The 23314-nt window shown below is 45.0% G+C and overlaps 1 protein-coding gene across 2 annotated transcripts in view; it reads left to right on the plus strand.

Annotated features, from left to right (window-relative positions):
- Positions 1 to 9120: 9120 nt before the first annotated feature.
- The window catches only part of GADL1 (glutamate decarboxylase like 1), a 92734-nt gene continuing 78540 nt past the window's right edge, over positions 9121 to 23314 (plus strand). Inside the window, exon 1 of one of the 2 annotated variants that reach the window (XM_035130372.2) lies at positions 9121 to 9274. In XM_035130372.2, the coding sequence (XP_034986263.1) occupies positions 9220 to 9274 (55 nt within the window). In that variant the 5' untranslated portion in view covers positions 9121 to 9219. Of the gene's footprint in view, positions 9275 to 20314; positions 20370 to 23314 lie in introns of those variants that run through there. The other variant, XM_035130373.2, reaches the window with a different exon arrangement.

The following is a 23314-nucleotide window of genomic DNA, read 5'->3' on the forward strand; positions in this document are numbered from 1 at the left end:
GCGCCACCGGGGGTCTACCTAGAGCCGGCCCTGAGACCTGTGCAGCACCCCCGGATGTTTCACGGTCTATGAGTACTGCACCAATGACCAATGGTACCCCCAGCTGCAACCCACCAGACTGCTAACTGGTACCTGCTTGTTTTAGTTACCACAGACGAGGAAAATGTTGCTTTATTGTGTACAAAGGCTTGTGGTTTCTGATATTAAACGGTGTTCAATAAACTTATAATGGATGACCTATACCGGCCTATTACCGCTAGATGTTACTGGCCTAATACCTCTAAAACCAACTAATTAATAATAACAACAAGTCTCAAAATAACTGGTTATCCTGTCTGCTAACTAACACCAATGCTACACCTCAGACTCCCAGACCCAGCTCTCACTCCTGACTCTTAGCTCAGACTATCCGCGACCAACTCTCCTCTCCAATAACTCTGAAACACTCCCCCCATACTGCCCACAGGGAGGGGTTTTTATACCGTGGCTGAGCCCGCCCCTTTTGGTTCAGACTGCCACAAAATCTAACCCTTACTTGTGTGGGACCTGGCTCTGGGCTAATCGCCACAAGGCACCACTACTGAGAAGGCCCTCTGCCTGGTTCCCTGTAACCTCACTTCTCACGGTAAGGGAACTGCCAGAACGCCCTCAGAGCTGGAGCTCAGTGTCCAGGCTGAATGATGGGAGTGGAGATGCTCTTTCAGGCACCAGGTTAAACCTTTAAAAAAAACAAAAACAAAAAACACCTCCAGGCATTTTAAATTATTGTATTTTCAGCTAAATAACTGGCTTTATTCCTCTCGTTTTTACCATACGGTTGCATAATCTTTTGTATTGTTTCAAAATTACTTTGCAGATTTTAAATTCTTAAGCATACTGCCCTGAAATCCTTTTTTTCGGGGGGAGGGGGGAATAAAGGGACCTTCTATACAGTTTCTAAATAAATAAAATGAAAGGTATTTATAGCCTTCCAGTCTTTCATAGAACAAAATGGGGAGATAATTATTATTTCCCTTTTACAGATATAAAACTAATGTTCAGAATGTACAAAATTTAGCCTTGGCAATGACAGCAGCAGCACCAGCAGCAAAATACAGCTATTATTCCTGGGTCCCGCTGGGGAGTGGAAGGCATGGATGGAGTTAATAGTGTGCCGCTACCTTGGGTGGTAGAATTCCTTAGGGTAGGGGCTCCATGCCACCTGCCACCCCTCCCACTTCTGGGGTTGTGTGGCTGTAGCCGCAGTAGCTTCCAAGGAGATCTTGAGGAGCTTCCGCACGATTTCCTTTAAAAATTGATTTTTACATTTTTATCTTCATCACAATCTTATCATCTCAAATATACGCACAGACCCAATTACCCCCTCCCCCCTACGACTTCCCTCAACTTCCTCTTCTGGTTTGTTACATAGTGTTTCCCCTTCTTTTTAGTTATACCTTAATAATGTATTCTCTAAATTGAGTCCTTTCTCTTTTCTGTTTTGTAATTGAAAGTGTCAAACCCTGCTAGTGAGTTCATTTCTTTACAGTATTTCTGTAAATACATCATAAATGGTTCACATTCTTTTTTTAAAGTCCCTATTGTCTTTATCTCTTAGTATCTCAGTCAATTTGGCCATTTCGGCGTAGTCCATCAATTTGTCTTGCCATTACAGGCCAAGGTCTGCCGAAAGAGAAGAAGAAAAATTTCATGTATGCTACAACGGCGGCCAGGATACTTGTAGCCCCAAAGTGGGAAAGTGATGAGATGCCAACCAAAGAACTTTCGCACAATTTAGCTGGAAGCCATCAAACCTAGTAAGTGAGTCTTCAGCGGGGGCGGCCTTTTGCGTGTTAAGACCTTTAAACCTCCCCCCTTAAATAAATTCAGACAAGACTCAAATTTTGGTTTGGTTTTTGGCAGAATTTAGGCCTCAACTTTATTGATTACAGCAAGTGAGTGGTTGCATAGTGTCCGGTTCGACTAGCTCCCTGCACCGTTGCAGGTAGCGCTGACCCAGGGCATCAGTATAGGTCAGCCTTGGGTAAACACCCAGCACAGTGGAAGGTGGGGTTAAGCCAGTCCACCAGCCAGATGTCCATAGGTGTCAACTTCCGGATAGGAAAATAAGGGAAAATAAGGGATCAGCAGTGGCGTGGCACCGAAAGTCGCTTCTGCGCATTTCCAGACATGCGCAGAAGCCACATCCGGTGCCGGACCTGCCCAATTTCCGGTGCCTAGATATGGGCAGAGCGGCACCAGAAATCGGTTCTGTGCATGTCCAGACATGCGTAGAAGCAACTTCCGGTGCTGGGCTGCCTGTGTCCGCATGTCTGGGCACTAGAAATCGCTTCCGCGCATGCTCAGGCATGTTCGGGCTTGCGCAGAGGCAATTTCTGAAGCTAAGTGAGTGAGCCAGGAGCTGGGACATGGCCGTCGGCATGTCTGGGCACCAGAAGTTGCTTCGGCACATGCACAGAGGCGATTTCCGAAGCCAAGTGAGCGAGCAGCCAGCCGGGAGCCAGAACATGGCCGCCGGTGCCAGCAGGAGCTGCAAATCCAGAGGATTTACGGGATATTTTTCAATTCGGGAGACCAGCGGGAAACGGATTTAAATCCGGGGGTTTCCCACGGAAAACGGGAAACTTGACAGCTATGGATGTCCCCCTGGACTCAGGCATGGGCACAACCCACTCACAGGGTTGCCCAAACCATTGAGTCCCTGGATTCCTTTAACGGAATACCCTTCACAAGATGGCGCTCCTGGCATATTAAGATGGGGCTCCCACCAAAACGCTGATGGCAACGTCCCCACAAGGAGGAGGTATAAAATGGCGGTCATGATAGTACCGGGGTGGAAAGGTTTCCGGCCTTGTAAAATTCCCCACAGACCCCTGAACAAAAATCAAAGGCAGTTGCTCGGAGAGGGGACTCTCTGTAGTTTAAAGAAATCGGCTTCAACAATTTCAAGCCCCAACGCTGCAGCCACAGCCGGGGGAAAGAGCGAGCCGCTGCACGAAACCATCCGGCAATTGAAGGCAGTGGCAAGCTCCGAAGCTCAAGGGGCCGAAATCCCATGAGGCAAAAGCCCCTCGGGGGGGAAGGGAAAGGCAAGGTAAGGTAAGGAGGGGTATTAATCAGGAATAAACGGCTAAAGGAGAAATCGGGGAAAGAAAGGGGAATAATCGAAACAGTTCACGAAGCGGAATCGTAGATCTCTCTCTCTCTCTCGGCTTGCAGCGGACACGATGCTGTTGTTCTGATGCAAGTGCTGAAAGAGGAAGCTTTTGGTCATGTGCATAGGTATATATAGGTCCCTTGATCCATTTAGCCTGCGTCCTATTGGCCTGATTAAACCCTGGATCAAGGGACGTACCAATTGGGTGTTGTGGCTATCCAATCATACCCACCCACAACACAGGGTTTGGTTGCCAGGTCTCACCTCAACACATCCCCTCTTTAAGGGAGGACCCGATTTCTCATTTCACCTCAGGCAGCGAAAATAGGACAGGCCACCCCAGAAGGAAATGTCCCATTTGCCCTTAGGGTCATCTAGCTTGGAATATGATTATTAGTTCTTTCACGCTCAACTTATTTTGTAAAGCAGTCGAAAATGTTTAGCAATATTAATTTAAAACAATAAAAAGTAAGAACCCCTGCTGATGGAATATAATACTATATAAAAGGCGTCACACACAAGAATTATGAAGTCTTTGGAAACAACTTGAATAGCAGAAGATGAATTAGGTAGCCAGATTGATTTGGGTTGTTTATTTCCTTACTATACTTCCACATGGTGGAGGCTGTCTGTTTTTAATTACCAGTACTCCAGAAAGGTAGCAACTGCCTGGGAGTAAATGCTAGGGACTCAATACTAGCATGTGAGAAAATAAAATGAGGGGCAAAATGTGGCTAATTGCTTAGAAAGAACTAAAGACTTCATCCTGTAACCCATCTGTCCTAAATAGCCCTTTCTCCTGTTTACAGGCCACTATGGCAACTTTCCCTTCTCTCTTGTCTATAAACACTTTGCTGAAGTCTCTCAGTATTTACCTCACTCTGCTATAAAATAATACAATAGCGCTGCTCGCACTAAACATACTCTTTGTTTTAAATTCCATTTCTTTTATTCCAGTCCCAAGCTACCATTATAAAAGAATGTTTTCATAAAGTGTCTTCTACCTCCAAAACACCATCAACACCCACGCCCGGTTATCTTCATCCCCTGCTAGAAAAATATAGTAATCTCCGAATGCTTTGGCACTGTAATTCCCTAACATTTTACCAACAGGTATTCACTAGCATTATCATCGTTTGTTTAGGACCCAGCTGCCGCCCATTATTCCTTCTCTCTGTCCCCTCTTCTGCACTGCCCCCCCCCAGAAATAACAGCTAGAGTGTTCAGAACACTCTTACTACTGAAGGGGATACAGAAATGTTGATGGCAAACCATTATGAGGGAAGTGCATCGTCGGCTTGGCTGGGAGAAAACCTCTCACGCAGGATCGAAGTGCAAACGGGGTGATATACTGCAGGAGTGCTAGGCCTGCGTGCCATGATCTGGGGAGACATCTTGGGGAGTAGGGAGTGGAAGAGACAATGAAGATAAATCTCAACACAGAATAGGGACAGGAGGCAATATATGATCAGTGAAGGAGGCTGAGCGCTAGGGAACTAAGGAGGCAGACGAAGGATGGGGAAACATCTCCCCCAATGCCTAAGGAAAGAATGGAATTCATCCTTCATAGGCTAGGTAGGTGGGGAGATTGAGTTGTTCAGATAGGGAAGGGACAAAAGAAAGTTGTGTAGATTCGAAGGCTGTGTTCTGTTGATGAGAAAGGATTAGAAGAGTGAGGAAGAGAACCAGATTTCCTTTGTGACATTAAACAGTTCGGCCCAGGGCTTTTCTTTCCCCTCCGGAGCTCACAGGAGCTCAGCTCTGGCACCTCTCAAGTGGGCGCCATTGCCATCCTAAGAGAACAAGGGATTCCGTTCGGCTTCCGAGGTACCGCTGTATATTGACTGCTTTCATTTGCAGTTTTACATTTTATCCGTATATATGAAACTGTAGCTTGTCAACAGCCTCTCTCCTATTTGTTTGCAAAACAACAACAGAGAATCTTCTAATTTCCTGGCCTCACATGGAAAGGAGGTGGGAAGAAGAGGGGGTGGGGGTGGGGAGAACATGTTTCAAAGGCTTGCCATGACTTGCGTATGTAACAACAAACCATGGATTCATTGTTATGTCCAGCGTGTTTAAAATGTGGCAAGCAAGCATTTATATTATACACACATAAAAGCAACTCAGAGGTCTTTTGTTACATATTATTAGTGAAATGAGTTGACTGAGGAGTCAGTAAAATTAAAGAGGAAGGCATTTTTCTAAAGTATTTGGTGAATCAGTCAGCAGGGAAGAACTAAGCACTTTGGGGTAAGAAACTGTTGACAAAAGAACTTTCTAGCCTAGATCAGTGTGCTTGCCTCCCAAAGCCGTAAAATCCTCAACCCCTTTCTCTGATAAGAAAAGAGCAATATCTATAATCTGCAATGTGGTTTTTTTAAGCTGGTTTAAGAGGGAAAACAGCATCAGTTATGCTGAAGGATGGTGGTGCGTGCATTTTCCTGAGGCAGTTACCAGCTAGCTCAGAGGGAGGTAGAATGTCTCATCTGGGATTAATTTAAAGGCAAGCTTTCTTCCCTGGTGATGGAGGACTTTTGCTTTGTGTGTGTTTTCAGTCACTCAGCTGCAATCACACTCTTGGATTTCTTCTTCTTCTTCTTCTATTTCCACAGGCCCTCATTTAAGTTGCTTTGAGACTGTTGTTACCTACTAATTTAGCTGCAAATTCTACAAACATCCTTGAAAAGAATGCTGCACTTGTTTCTTCAATGCCCACTCACAAAAGGGTGGAATGCAAACTGCCCCCTCCAGAATATTTGTTTGAAGAGCTCGTGGTGGATCAGTGGGCGGGATGGGGGGCGGGTGGAGGGTGGCAGCAAATGTCTGTGAACAATTGCTGTTTGGTCACAGAGTGCCCAACGGTGAAATCTTATGTATCTCTACACAGATCTAAGTCTCGCTGAATTCAGTGGGACTTGCTCATGTGTAAGTGTGCGTGTAGGAGACTGCAGCTCTGCCATTGTTATGGAAGGAAAATAGTATCTTGGGTGAGTCATTCCAGTTCAATCTCAGTTTCCGAGCCATAAAATGAGATTAGTGATTTAAACCTTACTTTATATTTGATTGAGCCATTGTTATTATAAGATCTGGACTTGCAATATTTTTTGCTTGCAGTGGCAAAAGTCAACACACATGCAGAGCCTTAAAGGAGTAGCATGCTGTGCTAGGATGGTCTGAACCACTATATTTTGCAGGTGAAATATCACATTAATGCCAACCCCCCACCCCCACCCCACCCCATGTCAGGGGTAAGGAACCTGTAGTCCGCCACATGTGATTGGACTCCATTTCCCATCAGTCCATGCCACTAGGGCCAATTTGCAGGGGGTGGGTGGGAGCTGCAGTCTAGCCCTGCATTAACTCCATCAAAACAAACAGCCAGCACAGTACAGTGTAATATAATAATAATAATAATAATTTTATTATTTATACCCCGCCCATCTGGCCGGGTCTCCCCAGCCACTCTGGGCGGCTTCCAACAGAAGAATAAAACACAATAATCTACTAAACATTAAAGGCTTCCCTGGACAGGGCTGCCTTCAGATGTCTTCTAAAAGTCTGGTAGTTGTTTTCCTTTTTGACATCTGTTGGGAGGGCGTTCCACAGGGTAGGCGCCACCACCGAGAAGGCCCTCTGCCTAGTTCCCTGCAACTTGGCTTCTCGCAACGAGGGAACCGCCAGAAGGCCCTCGGTGCTGGACCTCAGTGTCCGGGCAGAATGATGGAGGTGGAGACGCTCCTTCAGGTATACTGGACCAAGGCCATTTAGGGCTTTAAAGGTCAGCACCAACACTTTGAATTGTGCTCGGAAACGTACTGGGAGCCAGTAAGTGAAGGGCTGGCCTAGAACCTTTCTCCCTGGTGTTAATTTTTTTCTGTTTGCAGGGATTTAAAGCAAACAAACATGGGGGAGTATTAGGGGTTATCCTACAACTGCAGCCTGAAGAGTAATAGTCCATTCTGCCATCTCAGCATTCTTCCACCTAATTTATCTGCTTGTGTGCACCCAGCCTTGAGGGGGGAAATACTGGTTGGCGGATCAGTCACACTTATTTAGTCTCTACGTCCTTATCCACTCAAAAGTGACAAGTGGGGTACATCTCCTCATCACATTTCCTTGAGTGTTAAGATATTAACCATGCTTACCCACATGGCGAGATTGGGCGACTCTGGGCAAGTTACTATTTCAGCATTTTAGGCCCCCCGCCTCTAAAATATAAATGAGAGCAATTCATCTTTTAGGATTCAAGTTCACCCCATCCCACCGACCGAGCTGCACGGCAGAACTTGTCATCACTGAGGCTATGTATGTATTAGCAGCTTCAGAAGCAATCAGGTTGTGTCCCCTCCCCCCCCCAGCTCTGTTTCAATTTGCATTTGCACATTGCTGTACACACCAGAGAAGGGCAGCGGTGTATTCATGCAAAGCATGCTACCTGTTGGTTTCCCTGCACCTGCAACCCTCGCCTTCCTTATTTGTGAAATTATCATCTACATGTGTGTTGTCATCAAGGCTGGTCCAATATATTTTGGCACCTGAGGCAAACCACAAAATGGCATTCCCTCCCTGCAAGGAAGGAAGGGAGGAGTGAAGATTTACACCAGCTAACAAAGGGGGGGGGTAAAGATCTACATCAGGATCTGCTGCCCCTGTGGATCCTGCTGCCTGAGGTGGTCTCCTCACCTTATTCATTTTTCGGGGGCTGGCCCCGGTTGTCATTTGTGCATGTGTACCAGCTGTCTGAAATGTATACACCCCACCTTAATAATAATAATAATAATAATAATAATAATAATAATTTAATATTTATACTCCGCCCATCTGGCCGGGTTCCCCCAGCCACTCTGGGCGGCTTCCAAAAAACATTAAAATACAGAAATGCATCAAACATTAAAACAGGCATCCCCAAACTTCGGCCCTCCAGATGTTTTGGACTACAATTCCCATCATCTCTGACCATTGGCCCTATTAGCTAGGGATCATGAGAGTTGTAGGCCAAAACATCTGGAGGGCTGCAGTTTGGGGATGCCTGCATTAAAAGCTTCCCTAAACAGGGCTGCCTTAAGATGCCTTCTAAAGGTCTGGTAATTGTTGTTCTCTTTGACCTCTGGTGGGAGGGCAAAGTGAATGTGACTTACAAAGTGAATGTGACTTACATCTTCAAATTGAATAGAAGGTGGTTTCAGGTATATGTTTCCAACAGGTAGATATGGATTGTGGCTAACATCATGTGCACATGGTTCCAACACCAGGAGTGGGAGCGCACTGGAGCTGGAGTAAATGATAATGTGCGCACAGCCTCCATTTCTAGTCACAGGGGTCATGCTGCAGGGAGAAAATTTCTTAACAAAACCCTGTTAGAATCCACCCTGGGCACATTGTAGACTTTATACAGAAGACCTAAGTCCTTAGGATAGTGTCACCTGCATAATGCACTTTCCTTATGTCTCCAAATTTCAGCCACTTCAGGGGTTTCCCCCCCCTGTAGTTTTCTTGCAATAATGTTTTTTTTGGGGGGAATAGTCCCCCCAATTTGTCGTGAGGGGGACAGCTGGCTCTCTCCATGCAACTGTCCCTTTTTCTGTATTTGCACGTGAGACACGGAAGAGGGGGTAAAAATGTATTTATTGAGAGGGCTAGTTCCTGCCTCTGGGGACGGGTCAAATTTCTATCTATATCTCTCGTGGCTCCCCCTTAATTCTGCCAGCCTCGTTCGCGAGCGTCCCCTCAGCTCAACCCCCACGGCCGGCCAGGCAGCAGGCAGGAGGGTCTCCGGCTCCGCGCCTTCGTGTGAGGTATTTATAGCCGGCCTCGCGCTGCAATCCGGCGGCGGCGGCGGCACCAGGAGTCCAGCCGAGCGCCTGAGGGCGGAGCCGAGCGCAGCGGCGGCGGGGCGGGCACGGCGCGAAGAGGAGCCCGGCTATAATTCCACCTGCAGCCATTTGCGTCGCGGCTTCGGCGGCTAGGCTACAGCGCGGAGCCCCGGCGACAGCGCGGCCACCCCCGCCGCGTCTCCCTGCCTCTCTTTCCTTGACCAAAAGGAGTGGCTGCGGCGCCCAATGAACGGCAACGCCGGCGGCGAAGGAGGGATGATGATGATGGAGGAGGAGGAGGGTAAAGAAGCAAACTGGCCCCGAGGCTTTATTTCTCGTAATGTGGCGGTTTAAAAACCCTCCTTTTGAGGGATGCAGGAGGAGCGAAGTCCTGCGCTCCCGCCGCCCTCGCGCGCGCGCTGGGGTCGCGTTTGTGCGTACCCGTGAGGGGCGCTCCTGAGGCGGACGGTGCCTTTTGGCGGCTGGCAGAACTGCACCGGCCCAGGGACGCTTCTTTGTTCTGGTTGCTGTGTGTGTATGTGTGTGTGTCGCTTTTGGTGTTTCTTCTCCCCGGCAACCCGACTCTCTGGCTGCGCCTCCCTGGGCAGCAGCAGCATCCTCGGTGGCGCGCGAGCAAATGGGGAGCTTGAGGTGAAACGGGGCAGACTTTTCCCGAGAACTCCTCCAGGCGGGCGGGAGGGGGAGTGTGCGTGTGTGGGAGTCAGGCATGCGTGCGGGGGGGGGGACAGGTATCTCTCCCCAACAGCAAGTGACTAATGGAGTTCCTACGCTTATCAGTCGCCACCATTAACTTCTCGCTTTGCAAGGGCACTTGGGAGGGGAAACCTAAACACAACGCCACCCACTTAACATAAACAAACGCACACCCTCAAAGGGGTGGGTGGGGGTGGAGAACCCAGCAACCCAAAACTTTGCCCACTTTCACCCAGTTTTTAGCAAGTGGGCGTGTCCTTTTTAAATAATAATTATCAGCAGCGATGATGATAATATAGTTCAATAAAACGAATTCACATTGCTATGGGCACAGAAATGCAGTTCTTAGTGAAACACCCCAGAGGAGATGGTTTTGTTTTGTTTTTTATATAAAAAAAAACCAACTCCAGTGCTTGTATCAGAATGTAATTGGCAACCTGGTTGTAACCTGGCAGATCCAAAGTTCTTGCATTATTATTATTATTATTATTATTATTTAGAAAAATATACAATACAGTCGCAGCAAAGAAAATACCGCAACATTAAGTTTATGGTGTCATTTTACACGGAACCTATATGGACTGCCAATGTTTTAAGGCCATGTAAATCGTTCTTGCATTTAACCACACTGGCATCCTCAAGAGTTGAGCAGAGATCCTAGTCACAATCGACTTGAGTGTAAGCCCCTTTAAAATCTTGTGGGGCTTGCTTGATTTTAGCTGCCAGGTAGCTCCACCCAGTTCTTTCTTTCTTATTATTATTTAAATACATAAACAAGTTTTTTTAAAGAGGGGGCAGGGAAAATGGAGAGAATAGGGTATAGTATATTGCTATAACAATTGATTACATCTTTAACCTATTCTATTTTGTAAAAATGAGTTCCAAATTCCATTATACTTGTCCATGCAATAAAGCATACTTGCCCATCTGTTAAGCAACCTGCTCATAGGTGGCAAGTGTAGTCAGGTCTTTGATCCATTGGAGAAATGGGGAGCTCCATTTAGTTCTTAGCAGCTTTGCTTGGCTGTGGGTAGGATTGGCCCAAAAGTTAACTTGTAGCGTGAGGATGAAACCTGTTTGAGGGAATGTATTAGAAGAGGTGAACACACTTGCAGGTGTAGGCTGCAGTCTTACGTAGAGTTGGGTGTGCCCAAGGCCATCGGTTTCCATTGACTTGGAGCACCTAATTCAACGTAAGATTGTATTGCTCATACTGCACACATATGAAGATTAAGCTTTCAAAAGTTTAGAGATAGTGAAAAACAGAGAAAGACAAATGACTTATCCAGGTATTGCCTAGAGTGAACGTTTTCGTTTACTACCTTTAATTTTGGTAAACAGTTCCCAGGATTCTTTGTGGGAAGACAAAATGATTTACATGTATGGGGCGGGTGTGTTCCTCCTCTTCAGGAGCCTGGAAGTTTGTTCTGAGCCCTGGTGTGGCTCAATGTGGTGTGCAAACCAGGCCACTATGGCAGTAGCTCTCCAGATTACAATCTTTCCTACCCTGCATGGCATTTCCAGGGATTGAACTCAAAGCGTGTGCCTTGTTTAGGGTTGCCATATTTCAGAAAGGGAAGATCCAGTCACAAAATATGTTGAGCTTTTTTGGGGGGGGCAAAGTTGTAGGTTGAGTTGGTTGGATATTTTTTTTTGCAAAATATCTTTAAAAAATGAAGTTTTCGCCATAATCTACACTTCATGGTTTGCCAAGCATCTGGATTTTCGTGGTCATTTTGGTGATTTCTGCCTGGACACTATTTTTGATACCTGCATTCTGGGAAATTCCAAACGTAGAGCATCCCCAGCCTTGTCAGTCATACCTTGGTTCTGGAATGTAATCCGTTCCGGAAGTACGATTGGCTTCTGAAATATTCAGAAACCAAAGCGCGGCTTCCAATTGGCTGTAGGAGCTTCCTGCACTCAAGCGGATGCTACGTCAGACATTTGGCTTCTGAAAAACATTAGAAAACAGGAACACTTGCTTCCGGGTTTTTGGCGTTCGGGAGCCAAAATGGAAGAGTACCACAGCATTCGAGAACCAAGGTACAACTGTACTGTTGAGCTGTGGCCCCTCCCTTGAATATCACATGTCCAGTTTCATGGCAAATCTCTTGCATGAGTGCTTCCTGTTGTTGCCAAGGTGCCATCCTTTATGTTTACAAAATAAATAACCCATTTTGGAGTTTTGGGGGGTTTTTTTCCATGGACAAAAACTTATCTGTTTTACGTACTGTACAGCGGGAAAAGTTACTATCTTGGCATCTCTTACTGTACACGCAAGAGTGTTGTTTGAACACAAATGACTTGATGTAGTTAAAACATCAGTTTAGCTTTGCTTTTAATGTTTGTTAAGCATATAACAAGTAAATGAAATCATATTATTGCCTGGCACAGCATGCCCCTTTAATATATTACAGTTCTGTGTGCCAATGAAGAATGAATTGGCCCAGATAGATCTGTTTAATGTTCCTGCTGAGGTCAGCTTTCTTTGATAGAAAAATATGAATGCAAAGTAATAATCTTACAAAATTAAGTTTCGTTTAGTCCATGCTTGTGTCCAAGGTTCTTATTCTGCTTCTTTCAACTGACTAGATTTCGCCCAGATAAAAAGCCGTATGTGAGGAGATTCATTTTTCCGATGTGTGGGATTCTTTTACTTTCTGGCACATTAAGATTGCACAAGTCACTGGGGAGTCTTGCAAAAAAAAAAAATCATTTCCCCCAAAAGATCAGACTTTTTCTGATAAAGGAGTATGCTGTGGAAATGGAAATGCACTGGGAAGGGTGGGATAAAACTTGTGACTCTCCCTTCAAACAAACTGAGATGAATACTCAATAAAAGAGTGGGGAGGGGGTCCCACTGCTTGAAAATACCGAGTTCAATTAAGTCTTACTATGGACAGACCAATAAAATCAATGGACTTAAGTTAATCATGGCTAACAGTGCAGTCCTAACTGCTCCTGGAAGGAGTTAGGGGCCCAAGAGGTGGGTCCCTCTGCTGATAGTGAACTCTGCCGAAAATGTGGGTGGTTGCAGTAACTGACACAAGGTTCCCCAAATGGAGTGTTAAGCGTCTTGTGGAGGAGCAGGGCCAGTTATTGATTCATTGGATCCAAAGGCTGCCGATTTCTTGGTGAAAAAGCCCGATCTGGCTCCCTCCGCTGCGCTACCTTCAGGCTGGTGCAGCAAAAAGAGAATTAGAAGGAAACACAAAGGTACCCTCCAGCCTGGCTCCTCATTAGATTGTACAGTAACTTAAATTCGTTGATTTGGATCCTGAAGATTTGCAATTGGAGAAGGTTTGGTTTAAAACTATGGGGAAATGACCATGGTTTTAAGAGTGCTCTCTGAGACAGACACACAGGACTGAGCTGCTTAAAATAATTTATAGCCAACATGGCTTTTTTTCTTTTCTTTTTTCTGAACAAAAACTAGACATATTGATGACCATCCCTCAGGCAGGCACACACAGTTTGGAATGGTCCCTTGGCACCAGTTGAAGTGTTGCTATTCCCCCCCCCCCACACACACACACATGGAGTTAGTGAGTTATTCCATACCTTAGATCTAAGCAGTGATTCAATCTAAATGAACAATGAAACTCTTGTACCCTGTAATCCTGGGGTCGGCAAGGTTTACCTTGCTTGAGCCGGTTCACTCCAGTGGATATCCCTCTGTGGGTTGGATCGCACGCGCGTGCCCGCGATTTCCGGCGTCTGCGCAGACACAATTTCCGGCATCTGCGCAGATGCGATTTCCGGCGTCTGTGTCTGCGCAGATGTGATTTCCGGCCCCGTGGAAGCGAGTCCCCGCACTGTGCTGTGCCGGTTTAGCACATCATGCGGGGACTCGCCAAGCGGGTGGCTTGGTTCGGGGGTGGCTCATGGGCCGGTTAAACGACCCCCGTGGGCCGCTTGTGGCCCATGGGCCTTAGGTTGCCTACCCATGCTGTAATCCATATATTGTATCTATTTTCTTACGATGTATATTAAATCTGTTTCCTGTACTGGAGCATTCTTCCCAGCTGTTTTAGTGGTAGGACTGTTTAAATAATCTAACCACGATGATCGTACATGACTCAAATAGCTATGGACACAATGACATTGATGGCTAATTTATTCGGTACATCAAGCTGAAAAGGTAGAAAATAACTTAAAACTGTGCTTGTGTGATACCTAAGAAAGCACTTAAACTTCATAAAAGGTTGAGAGGCAGAGTAATTCTATGCAGGGTTATTTGGAAGCAAACTTAATTTGCATTCGATGGGGCTCACTCCCCAATAAGTATATTTGGATAGGTTTGCAGTCTAAAATACTGGAAGATGTGGATGCTGTGTGTTGAAAGTGTGCACTGCCAGAAGAGTTAGGCTGAATAGTTTGTAATGGAAAATGTTGAATTTTAGGTTGGGTTCAGTTGAAATCATCTTTTTCTTTCTTTCTTTTTTTAAAAATGCTTTACAGTATTGGTTTTAAAAACAAAACAAAACAATATGCAAAGATCAACAAAAAGCAATCCAAGATCAATACTCATTACAAAAAAAGAAAAGACTGAATTCACATCTCGAATTCCAACATGACTTCCAATCTCGCCCCCGCCCCCGTTGTGATTCCTAATTTACATTACTGGTACAACTGCACACTTAACTTTATCTCTCCTAGGTTATCTGGTTGTGCTAATTTTGTAAAGTTCTCTTTTTTCATGCAGAAATCAATCCAGGCCTACCAAAGAATTTAGATTATTGTCTGTAAATATTCTACTCTCTATTAAGTATTTGATCTGTGTGGTCTCATAATCTTGCTGTCAATCTTGCTATCTCTGCATATTCTAACATTTTATTCTGCCAGTCTAATTTTGAGGGAGCAGAATCTCCTTTCCATACCTTTGCAATTAAATCAAGTCTTTATAGTGTGGTTCGGTTGAAGGTTCTCTTTTTTTTCCTGCAGTGGTGAGGGGATAGCAAAGACTACCCTCCATTTCTTGGAGGTGTTAAGAAACATGCTGTGTAGGGAAAATGGAAATTTGAACACTACTAGCATTGTGATTACCAAGGAGACTGTACTTGGACCCCTGCTCCATTATGGTTCTCATTGGCTTTTGGCTAGCCTCTCTTTCAGTCTAGCCTACCTCGCAGGGCTGTTGGGAGGATAAGTAGAGGAAAACTTCTAACATCAACCCTGCTCCAGACGAGTGAGATAAAAATGTAAGAAGTGCCATTTACCATAGGAATGGGAAACTTGGCGGGGGAAGGAGGGTTTTCATCCCAGTGAACAATGGATGTGATTCTTACCTTTGTATAGTACACTGTGCCCCAGAGCCAGCGGTTTCTATACTTGCCCACACATCTCTCCATTGTCCCACCAGCGAGCAAGATCAATTTATCCCAGAGACTCATTCCAGGCTAGCAAATGCTTTTGAGGTGGGTGCATAGCAAGGTCAGCTAGGGGGAATCCTTGGGGACAGTTGCATTTGACTCTTTGGTATGCCAGCCTTCTCCAGCCCCCAATTAAATGAATAAGACACTTACCACTTTATCTCTGTTCTTTTTGCAGAGTTTCCAACAGTGCAAAGCATTTCTCTTTGGGTTAACAAGTTGCATCGGGTAACAACTTCTGTTCTGAAAGTTACTGTTTTTGGAAACTCAGTGCTGCAAGATAACCAGGCCCCGTGCTTACTTAAGTAGTGCCCATATTTAATTTCAATACAAATGCTTTAATGCCCAGTGACTCTGACAAGGGGCCTTTTGTCACAGAAAGCTCACGCTTGCCCTGAAGTGTGAGCTCCAAGTATGGGTCAGTCTGTACGGTATAAGTGACCTTTTCTATATAAGCTAAATATAGATGCAGACATAACAGGGACATAGTCTGTGTCTTCTTGGAGAGAGGCAAGTGTAATTTGGAAAGAGATTTATTGTTCCTAAAAGGGCAAATCAATGGGCATAACCCTCCAGAGAAATTCAGAGAGCTTTAAAAAACCAACACCCATCCCACAAATGTTGCTCTGGTCCCTAACAACAACAACAACAACAACAACAACAACAACAACAGTTGTTATTATTTTATTTATATCCCACCCATTTGACTGCGTTGCCCAAGACACTATAGGTGAGTTCCAGCGTAGTATAAAAACACAACTTGACATCAAACATTAAAAACTTCCCGGTACAGGGTTGCCTTTAGATGTCTTCAAAAAGTTGTGTAATTGTTTATCTCTTTGACATCTGATAGGAGGGTGTTACACAGGGCGGGTGCCACCACTGAGAAGGCCCTCTGCCTGGTTCCTTGTAACTCCACTTCTCCCAGTGAAGGATAAGTCATTGAAGGAACTTACTGGATTTTACTATGGGTTTATCTTTGGACTAGATCAACTGTACAGGTGTATAAAATTTGCCACATAATCGCTTCTGTTGAGTAATGATGGAGAGGTGAGCTGCTTACAACACAGTAAATAAAACAGAACACTTAAAAAAAACCACAAAAAGAACTTTACATAATGAACAGAAGCAGCACAACACCAGTACCAGGATGAGTAAAAGTATTTGATGGTCTGGGAAAAGAAATATGGCAAAGTACGTGCCAAAGGAGAGCATTCTACAGGTGGGCCACCACTGCCATCACCTGCCGCCTTGCTTCAGATGTTGGGGGGCACCTGGAGTTGGACCTCAAAAATTATCTTAACAGACAGGCAGGCTGACATAAAGGCAAATCATCCTTTCAGCATAACTGGTTCCATGGCATATAGGGCAGAACTTTAAAAAGCAGCACCAGCTCCTCTCCTTGTGCCCTGAAACAAGGAATGTAGCTTTATAAGCACTGGTGAGGTATGGCCTCAATGTTTATTTCTAGTTATCAGGCTGTACCAGCATCTTGAACTAGCTGCCATTTCCAGGAAGTCTTAAAACAGGCCCCACTTGGCTGTGAGTGAACGGCAAGAGTGAACGGCTTCCCTCCATCGAATAGTTGCTGCCATGAACAAATCATTGAGTGCTCCAACCAGTTTGAGCCATGAACTTTACCATAGGTTTAGTTACAGAGAACTAGAGAACCCAGAGTCAAGGATATTAGGTGGCATTTCCAGAAACAGGAGTTGCGTGCAGGGAGTCATGGTTCTAGCCACAGGGCTACAGAACTGCGATCTGCAAAACTGAACCTGGCCCACCAGGGCTTGCTAGATCTCTTGCTTTTTTAATGCACGTCAAGACAACAGAACAGGGTTGTTGTGTCCAGTGCTAGCCATATGCAAGAGTAGGTCCATTGAAACAAATGGACTAACTTGCGTTAATTTTGGTGAGTCTTTTCTGAGCAGAGCCATATTGCCTACAAGCGTGAGCTTGTCATGGCTTCGCTATACATGGGTCTTACCTAAGGTATACTTAGGTATACCTAAGAAGTATAGCTAATGGTTGCCATCTGTTAGTACAGTCATACCTTTTATCCTGAATGCTTTGCGAGTTGAACGTTTTGGCTCCCGAACACAGCAAACCTGAAAGTGAGTGTTCCGGTTTGCAAACGTTCTTTGGAACTCGAATGTCCAACGGGGCTTCCGCGGCTTCTGATTGGCTGCAGGAGTTTCCCGCAGCCAATCAGAAGCTGGGCTTTGGTTTCCGAACGTTTTGGAAGTCGAAAGGACTTCCGTAACTGATACCATTCGACTTCCAAGGTATGACTGTACCAGCTGAACAGTGGACAAAGACATGGATGTGTGTGGGGGATCAAGAATGTGTATAATGGGGGGAAATCCTCCATTTCACATTTTTCTAGTCAATGTTAGCGGGATGGTATTAAGGAAAACTTACGACGAATGACAAATTAACATCCTATACTTCATTAAACTATCTTGTCAATTAAGCTTCCGAAATTGCTATCACATTAATGCATTGGGATCGTTGTTGCATATTAACTCAATTTTTCATGCTTATTAGACAAGCTGTATTTTATGTGCCAGATTTTTCTCTCTCTTCTGCTTTAAGTAATTCAAGCTAATTCACACACCCCTCTGTGTGTGTGTGTGTGTGTGTGTGTGTGTGTGTGTGTGTGTGTGTGTGTGTAGGATTTGTGTCTTGGTAAAAGTCAGTGGTATGTGTGGAACACCAAGCACTAAAGTATGGAAAACTACAGCAGTTCATTTAAAAGTAATCCAAAGCAGGGATCGGCAACAAATGGCTTCCGGGCCTCTCCTGAAGAAAAGCTTTATTCCTGAATGATTAATTATCCTGTGGGTGGCAGCCAGATAACAGCACCCTGGCTGTTGCTGGGAAAGAGATATGTGCCTTGGTATATGTCAACTTCCTGTGATATATTTGGCCATTAAAATGTCAGAAGTCACGGTTCAGTTTTTAATTTTTTGAATTATATCTCAAATAACTGAGAATATTAAAACAACTAGAGTAGTTGATTCTCTGCTTTGCTTACGATTTCTGCTTGCCTCTGGCAGTTCCCCTTGTATTATCTCCCACACTTTTCTGCTTTCAGGGAACTCTTCCCATATTGGTTTGGCTGCCAAAGAATTTCAGTGCATCTGCCACAAAATTCTTCCCCATTACAAAAGTCCTGGAGAATGTTTTAGCTTGCATGCTTGAGTAGCCCCAAAATTGCAAGATGCATGCAACCATCATGACTTTGAGTGAGATTATTCTGTTCGGGAGGGTCGCTGGCCAGGATTCTTAGGCCACATTGCAGCCCTGTGTGAACTCAGAATGCATTGAATGTAGCAAAATCTCTCTCCAATGCTGAACACTGCAAGGCAGGCTGCCTTGAGGGAGAAGCACTGCCATTACAGTGGTACCTTGGTTCTCAAACGTAATCCGTTCCGGAAGTCCGTTCCAATACCAAGGCGCACTTCCCCATAGAAAGTAATGCCAAACAGATCAATCCATTCCAGACTATTAAAAACAACTCCTAAAACACAGTACTTAAACATGAATTTTACTTTCTAACAAGACCATTGATCCATAAAATGAAAGCAGTAAACAATGTACTGCAGTCACACAATCAATCAATCAATCAATCAATCAATCAATCAGTAGCTGACCTGGGTTCCACACAGTCACAAAAAAGAGCCACAAAAACAAAAATGCAAAATAAATAGCAAAAACAGACAGACCTCAGCATAACACTCAGAACGGAAGAGTGGAACTCAAATTGGAAGTGTAACACTCAAAACGGAGCACGTTTGGCTTCTGAAAAAAGTTAGCAAATCGGAACATGTTCTTCCGGGTTTGCAGTGTTTGGGTTCCAAGTTGTTTGAGTACCAAGGCGTTTGAGTACCAAGGTACCACTCTATTTAATTTCTTATTGAAGAACTCCTGAGAAATTTCCAGAGCTCCAGAAGCTCAGTTTGAGAAATTGACTCCCCAAAGCAGTGATACCAAAAAATTTTTTCACTTGTGCATACTTCTGCAAGCATTGACCTGTTGCATAATTTGCTTGTGCAAGCAATGATGTCATATAAATCTGAAGTTTGTAGATTGAGGTCGGGGAAACATGTCACAGGGATTGAGAAAACAGGTTCTTGGATCATAGTACAGTATTATGGCTTCTTGCTATATTATGGCTGCTCATGATGTTAATAAAGTTGAAATGGATTTATTTGAAAGGTAACCAAGAGCTTACATTTTTAGCTGCTACTGTTTGTTAGGATTGACTTGTTTTGATGTGTGTGTTATCTGATTTGTATAGGCTTGTAAGCTCAGCAGTGGAAATGTGCTTTAAATATTTTAAATAAATAAAAAATATGATTTGCACACATCTCAAGAGTATACCCCATTGAACACAGTTGGACTTCCTTCAGAGTAAACATGCATAGAATTGTGCTATAAGGCTGCAGTTCCATGTATTCTTTCGGGTGGGGGGTACTCTCTGAAATGTTAGTTGGTTAAAGGTAAAGGTAAAGATACCCCTGACCATTAGGTCCAGTCGCAGACACCTCTGGGGTTGTGGTGCTCATCTCGTTTTATTGGCTGGGGGAGCCAGCGTACAGCTTCCAGGTCATGTGGCCAGCATGACAAAGCCGTTTCTGGTCAACCAGAGCAGCACATGGAAACGCCGTTTACCTTGATGTGGTTTCGAACTGCTAGGTTGGTAGGAGCAGAGATTCAGCAACGGGAGCTCACCCCGTCGCGGGGATTTGAACCACCGACCTTCCGATTGGCAAGCCCTAGGCTCTGTGGTTTAGACCACAGCGCCACCCACGTCCCATTTTAGTTGGTTACTTCTTAGTAAAAATGTTTAGTATTGCGTTACATGTTTTGGAAGTCTCTAAAATCCTGTTCCACCAGCTAAATAAAGCAATTGTTTTCAACCTTTTGTTAGCTGCTCTTGTATCATAATTTGTTCTCTAGCATCAAGAGCTTGCAATTTTATTGAAATTCCATTATACAGTGGATGCATGAAGATTACCTAGTATTTATTCTTAGGACTTTTATGACGTATTATGTAAGAGGCGAAACAACCTACTGTTGCTTGCAATTTTATACATTCTTGTTTTTTTAAATGTGTACACTTCTGCACTGCAGTTTATTGTGGTATCGCTGCTGATCATGCACATATTAGTTTTGCGCAGCAGCCACATAACATTCTTAACCAAAATGCCCCCTCCCAGATTATCCCATTTTTATCTGATCATCATCAACAACAACAACAACAACAACAACAACAACAACAACAACAACAACCCTATACTGGTAATTCGGACTAAATTGGGTTTGTATCTGAATATGCATGCCAGGGTTAACCTAGCCATGGTTTCCTGGGACTGTGATGCTGCTGGAGCAGCTCCACCCCCACCAGAGCAAAGCGGGGCTGCACTGAGCCGCCTGCCCACCCATGTAGGAGGGAGCCCACCTGGCTGATGCAGCCCTTGGCAGGTGGGGAGGAGCACTGGGCTGGGCTGGGGTCACCTTTGTGGAGGTGCCTGGCTCATGCCCCCACAAAAATTGTGTGCCTGGGACCATGTCCCCCCCCCTGCCGCCGCCACCCCAGACACTATGCCCCTGGCATTCAGACACATTTAGAGGGGGCTTGTCAACCTGGGAAGGTGGCCTATCTGGGAGAAGAAAAATTGATTCCAAGCCTCTGCAGCCTTGCAGGGATATCCTGGGGAGAAGAGTCCCTAAAATGGTTGGATGGTGCCCTGTACGCCTCCTTCTGGTAGCTCCTGCAGCAAGCTGGTGCCAAAAGTCTTGCTCTGCTTTTCCTTTGGACCACATCAGCAAAGCTGGGTCTTGTCATCTGGGCAAGCACCCTGCCCAGGCTTATCCCCCAGGGAGGTCCCTTCTGTGCTGCCAACACAGTAGTTTGACTTTACCCCTGGAGGCACACTCCATTGTCTCTCGAGACAGACGCCAACAACAATTCAGACACATAATTTCTCACCAGCAAAACGATGTAATCCGGAAAAAGAAGTATTCCATGTGCTATTTCTGTGCAAATGGAATCTAACTTTTCTGCATTGCAAATTTCTGACCACGTTAGAAAACTTCAGAGCGCTGCATGCTGGAAGCCACACTGCTGTTGACAAAACTTTCTTTTTGTAGCTCGGCAAATACACAAAATAGATTTACGGCGGAGAAATGTATTTGTTTCATCTTGAGACTGACCAGTATTTTAATAGTGTGAATTCACAGAGTGGCGACTATACAAAATCAGCATGAGAAGTGAATTCCCTGCCATTCATAAATTATGATATAAGCTTTTAAACACAATGCATGGCATGATGGCAACAAACCGATATTCCTTGTAGGGCATTCAGCTTAAAATCATTGCGGTTCGTCTTTAAAATTTAATTGGTACAACAGGAGATCTATTCTGAAGCGCTGTCTGTTTCTCTTGGCAGTTACCATGAATAAGTAATGAAGGATCGTGATATTTTAAGAGATGTTGATGCTCTAAATATGCATAGTTTTAATACCACTGCATTCAATTATTTACTTACTATTTTTTACCCCTCTTTGCAGACAATTGCTGCTTCACAGAGCAGCTGGTATCAATAAAGAGAGAGAGAGGGAGAGAGAGAAAGAGAGAGAATTCTGCCACCAGGCTTACAAACTAAAAAAATGACAAGACACACAAGGAAAGGGGAGTAACAGGTAGAGGTAGGAAACCAGCTCTTTAAAGCCAGAACAAAGTGCTCAGCTAAAAGCACTTATGCCCAGTTTGGGCCAGCCTGATTTTCCTTGATTGGTAGTCTGTCAACTGGTGGCATCGTCTCTTGCCATTTCCACTTCCTTCTGCCAGGCGCAGAGTCCCCTGGAACCTAGTGTCCTTTCAGACAGACAGGGAGGAGCCAACTTTTTGGCTGATGGATGGGACCAGGTTGGTCTCCTGCTTGCCATGATGCTCTCACTGGGAGGCAGGGAGTACAGCTGCCCAGTGACTATTGGTCCCCTGGCTGATGGCAGAGGCCAGGGTGTGCTGATCAAATTACTGATCTGTTACTGTTTGCTGAGCCTCTCTTGCATCAGTTTGCAATTCATGTACCCATCTGTCATAGGTGTCTGCGGCTACTCTTAAGTAAAGACACTCCACTGCGTCTTGTCTTTCAGAGCTTTATTGTGCATATTATTTACAGTGCAAAGATATCAGCAAACATGACTGCCTAGTCCGTGTCAGATCCCCGCAATGGCTTCTTCCGGGTTCTCGCCCAGCATAAAAGCCTGGGCACCCCAAAGCACCGCCCCCTGGCCCTACGGGTGGGCACGCGCCTCAGTTCGGGCGTCGGAGGGAACGGTCTCCTTTCTGGAGGCCCTGTGTCCGACATCTCTCCAGACTCCTCCTTCCCTGGCCCTCTCTCATAGCGGCGGCGCTGGGGCTCCGATACCCGACAGAGCCCTCTCTCCTCCCTGCTCACTTCCTCATTCCTTTCTCCTGACTCTCTGCTCATGCTGACGCTGGATGAGGAGCTTGTCAGGATGACAGGGGGCGGCTCTCTGTAGGGCGTCCCCCTGACACCGTCTGACTGAGTGAGTGAAGTTTGGTCTTCTGTATGGAGGGACAGTTTGTCTAGCACCAAGCTCCCATCCCCTTCTTGTGAGTTATTGCTCTATTTTTATTGTGAAACACCAGACAGTACTCTTTCTTAATTTTTTTATTTCACAGTGCACAATCAGTCAGTCTCTCTCTCTCTCTCTCTCTCTCTCTCTCTCTCTCTCTCTCTCTCTCTCTCTCTCTCTGCATGTATGCACTACGGTAATTGGACGTTCACATGAGTAAGACACACATTTTATTGATCACAATGCTCCACACAACTCAATAGTAGTTTTAAACAATTTTGAATAATGTGAGAAATAATACATTTAACTTCAACCTGATATGCCAGTATTACGGATCATGCTGATTTGTGTGAAAGCTGATTTAGGCCTTCTTTGTGAGCTGTTCTGTATAGTCAATAATTCATAAGCTTAGATTTAGAGTACCATCATGGTAATAGTCCCGGCAATGTCTGGGAAAATCTGGACGTATCACAGCCCTAATGTTAGGCTAAGCACCAGTCAAGCAGGGACGGTCCTCTAGTTTTTTAAAAACCCACACTTATCATATATATATATATATATATATATATATATATACACACACACACACACACACACACACACACACACATACATACACACCGTATTTTTCCGTCTAT

The sequence above is a fragment of the Zootoca vivipara genome, chromosome 12 (assembly GCF_963506605.1).
Source record: "Zootoca vivipara chromosome 12, rZooViv1.1, whole genome shotgun sequence".
In the NCBI taxonomy this organism is placed as follows: Eukaryota; Metazoa; Chordata; class Lepidosauria; order Squamata; family Lacertidae; genus Zootoca; species Zootoca vivipara.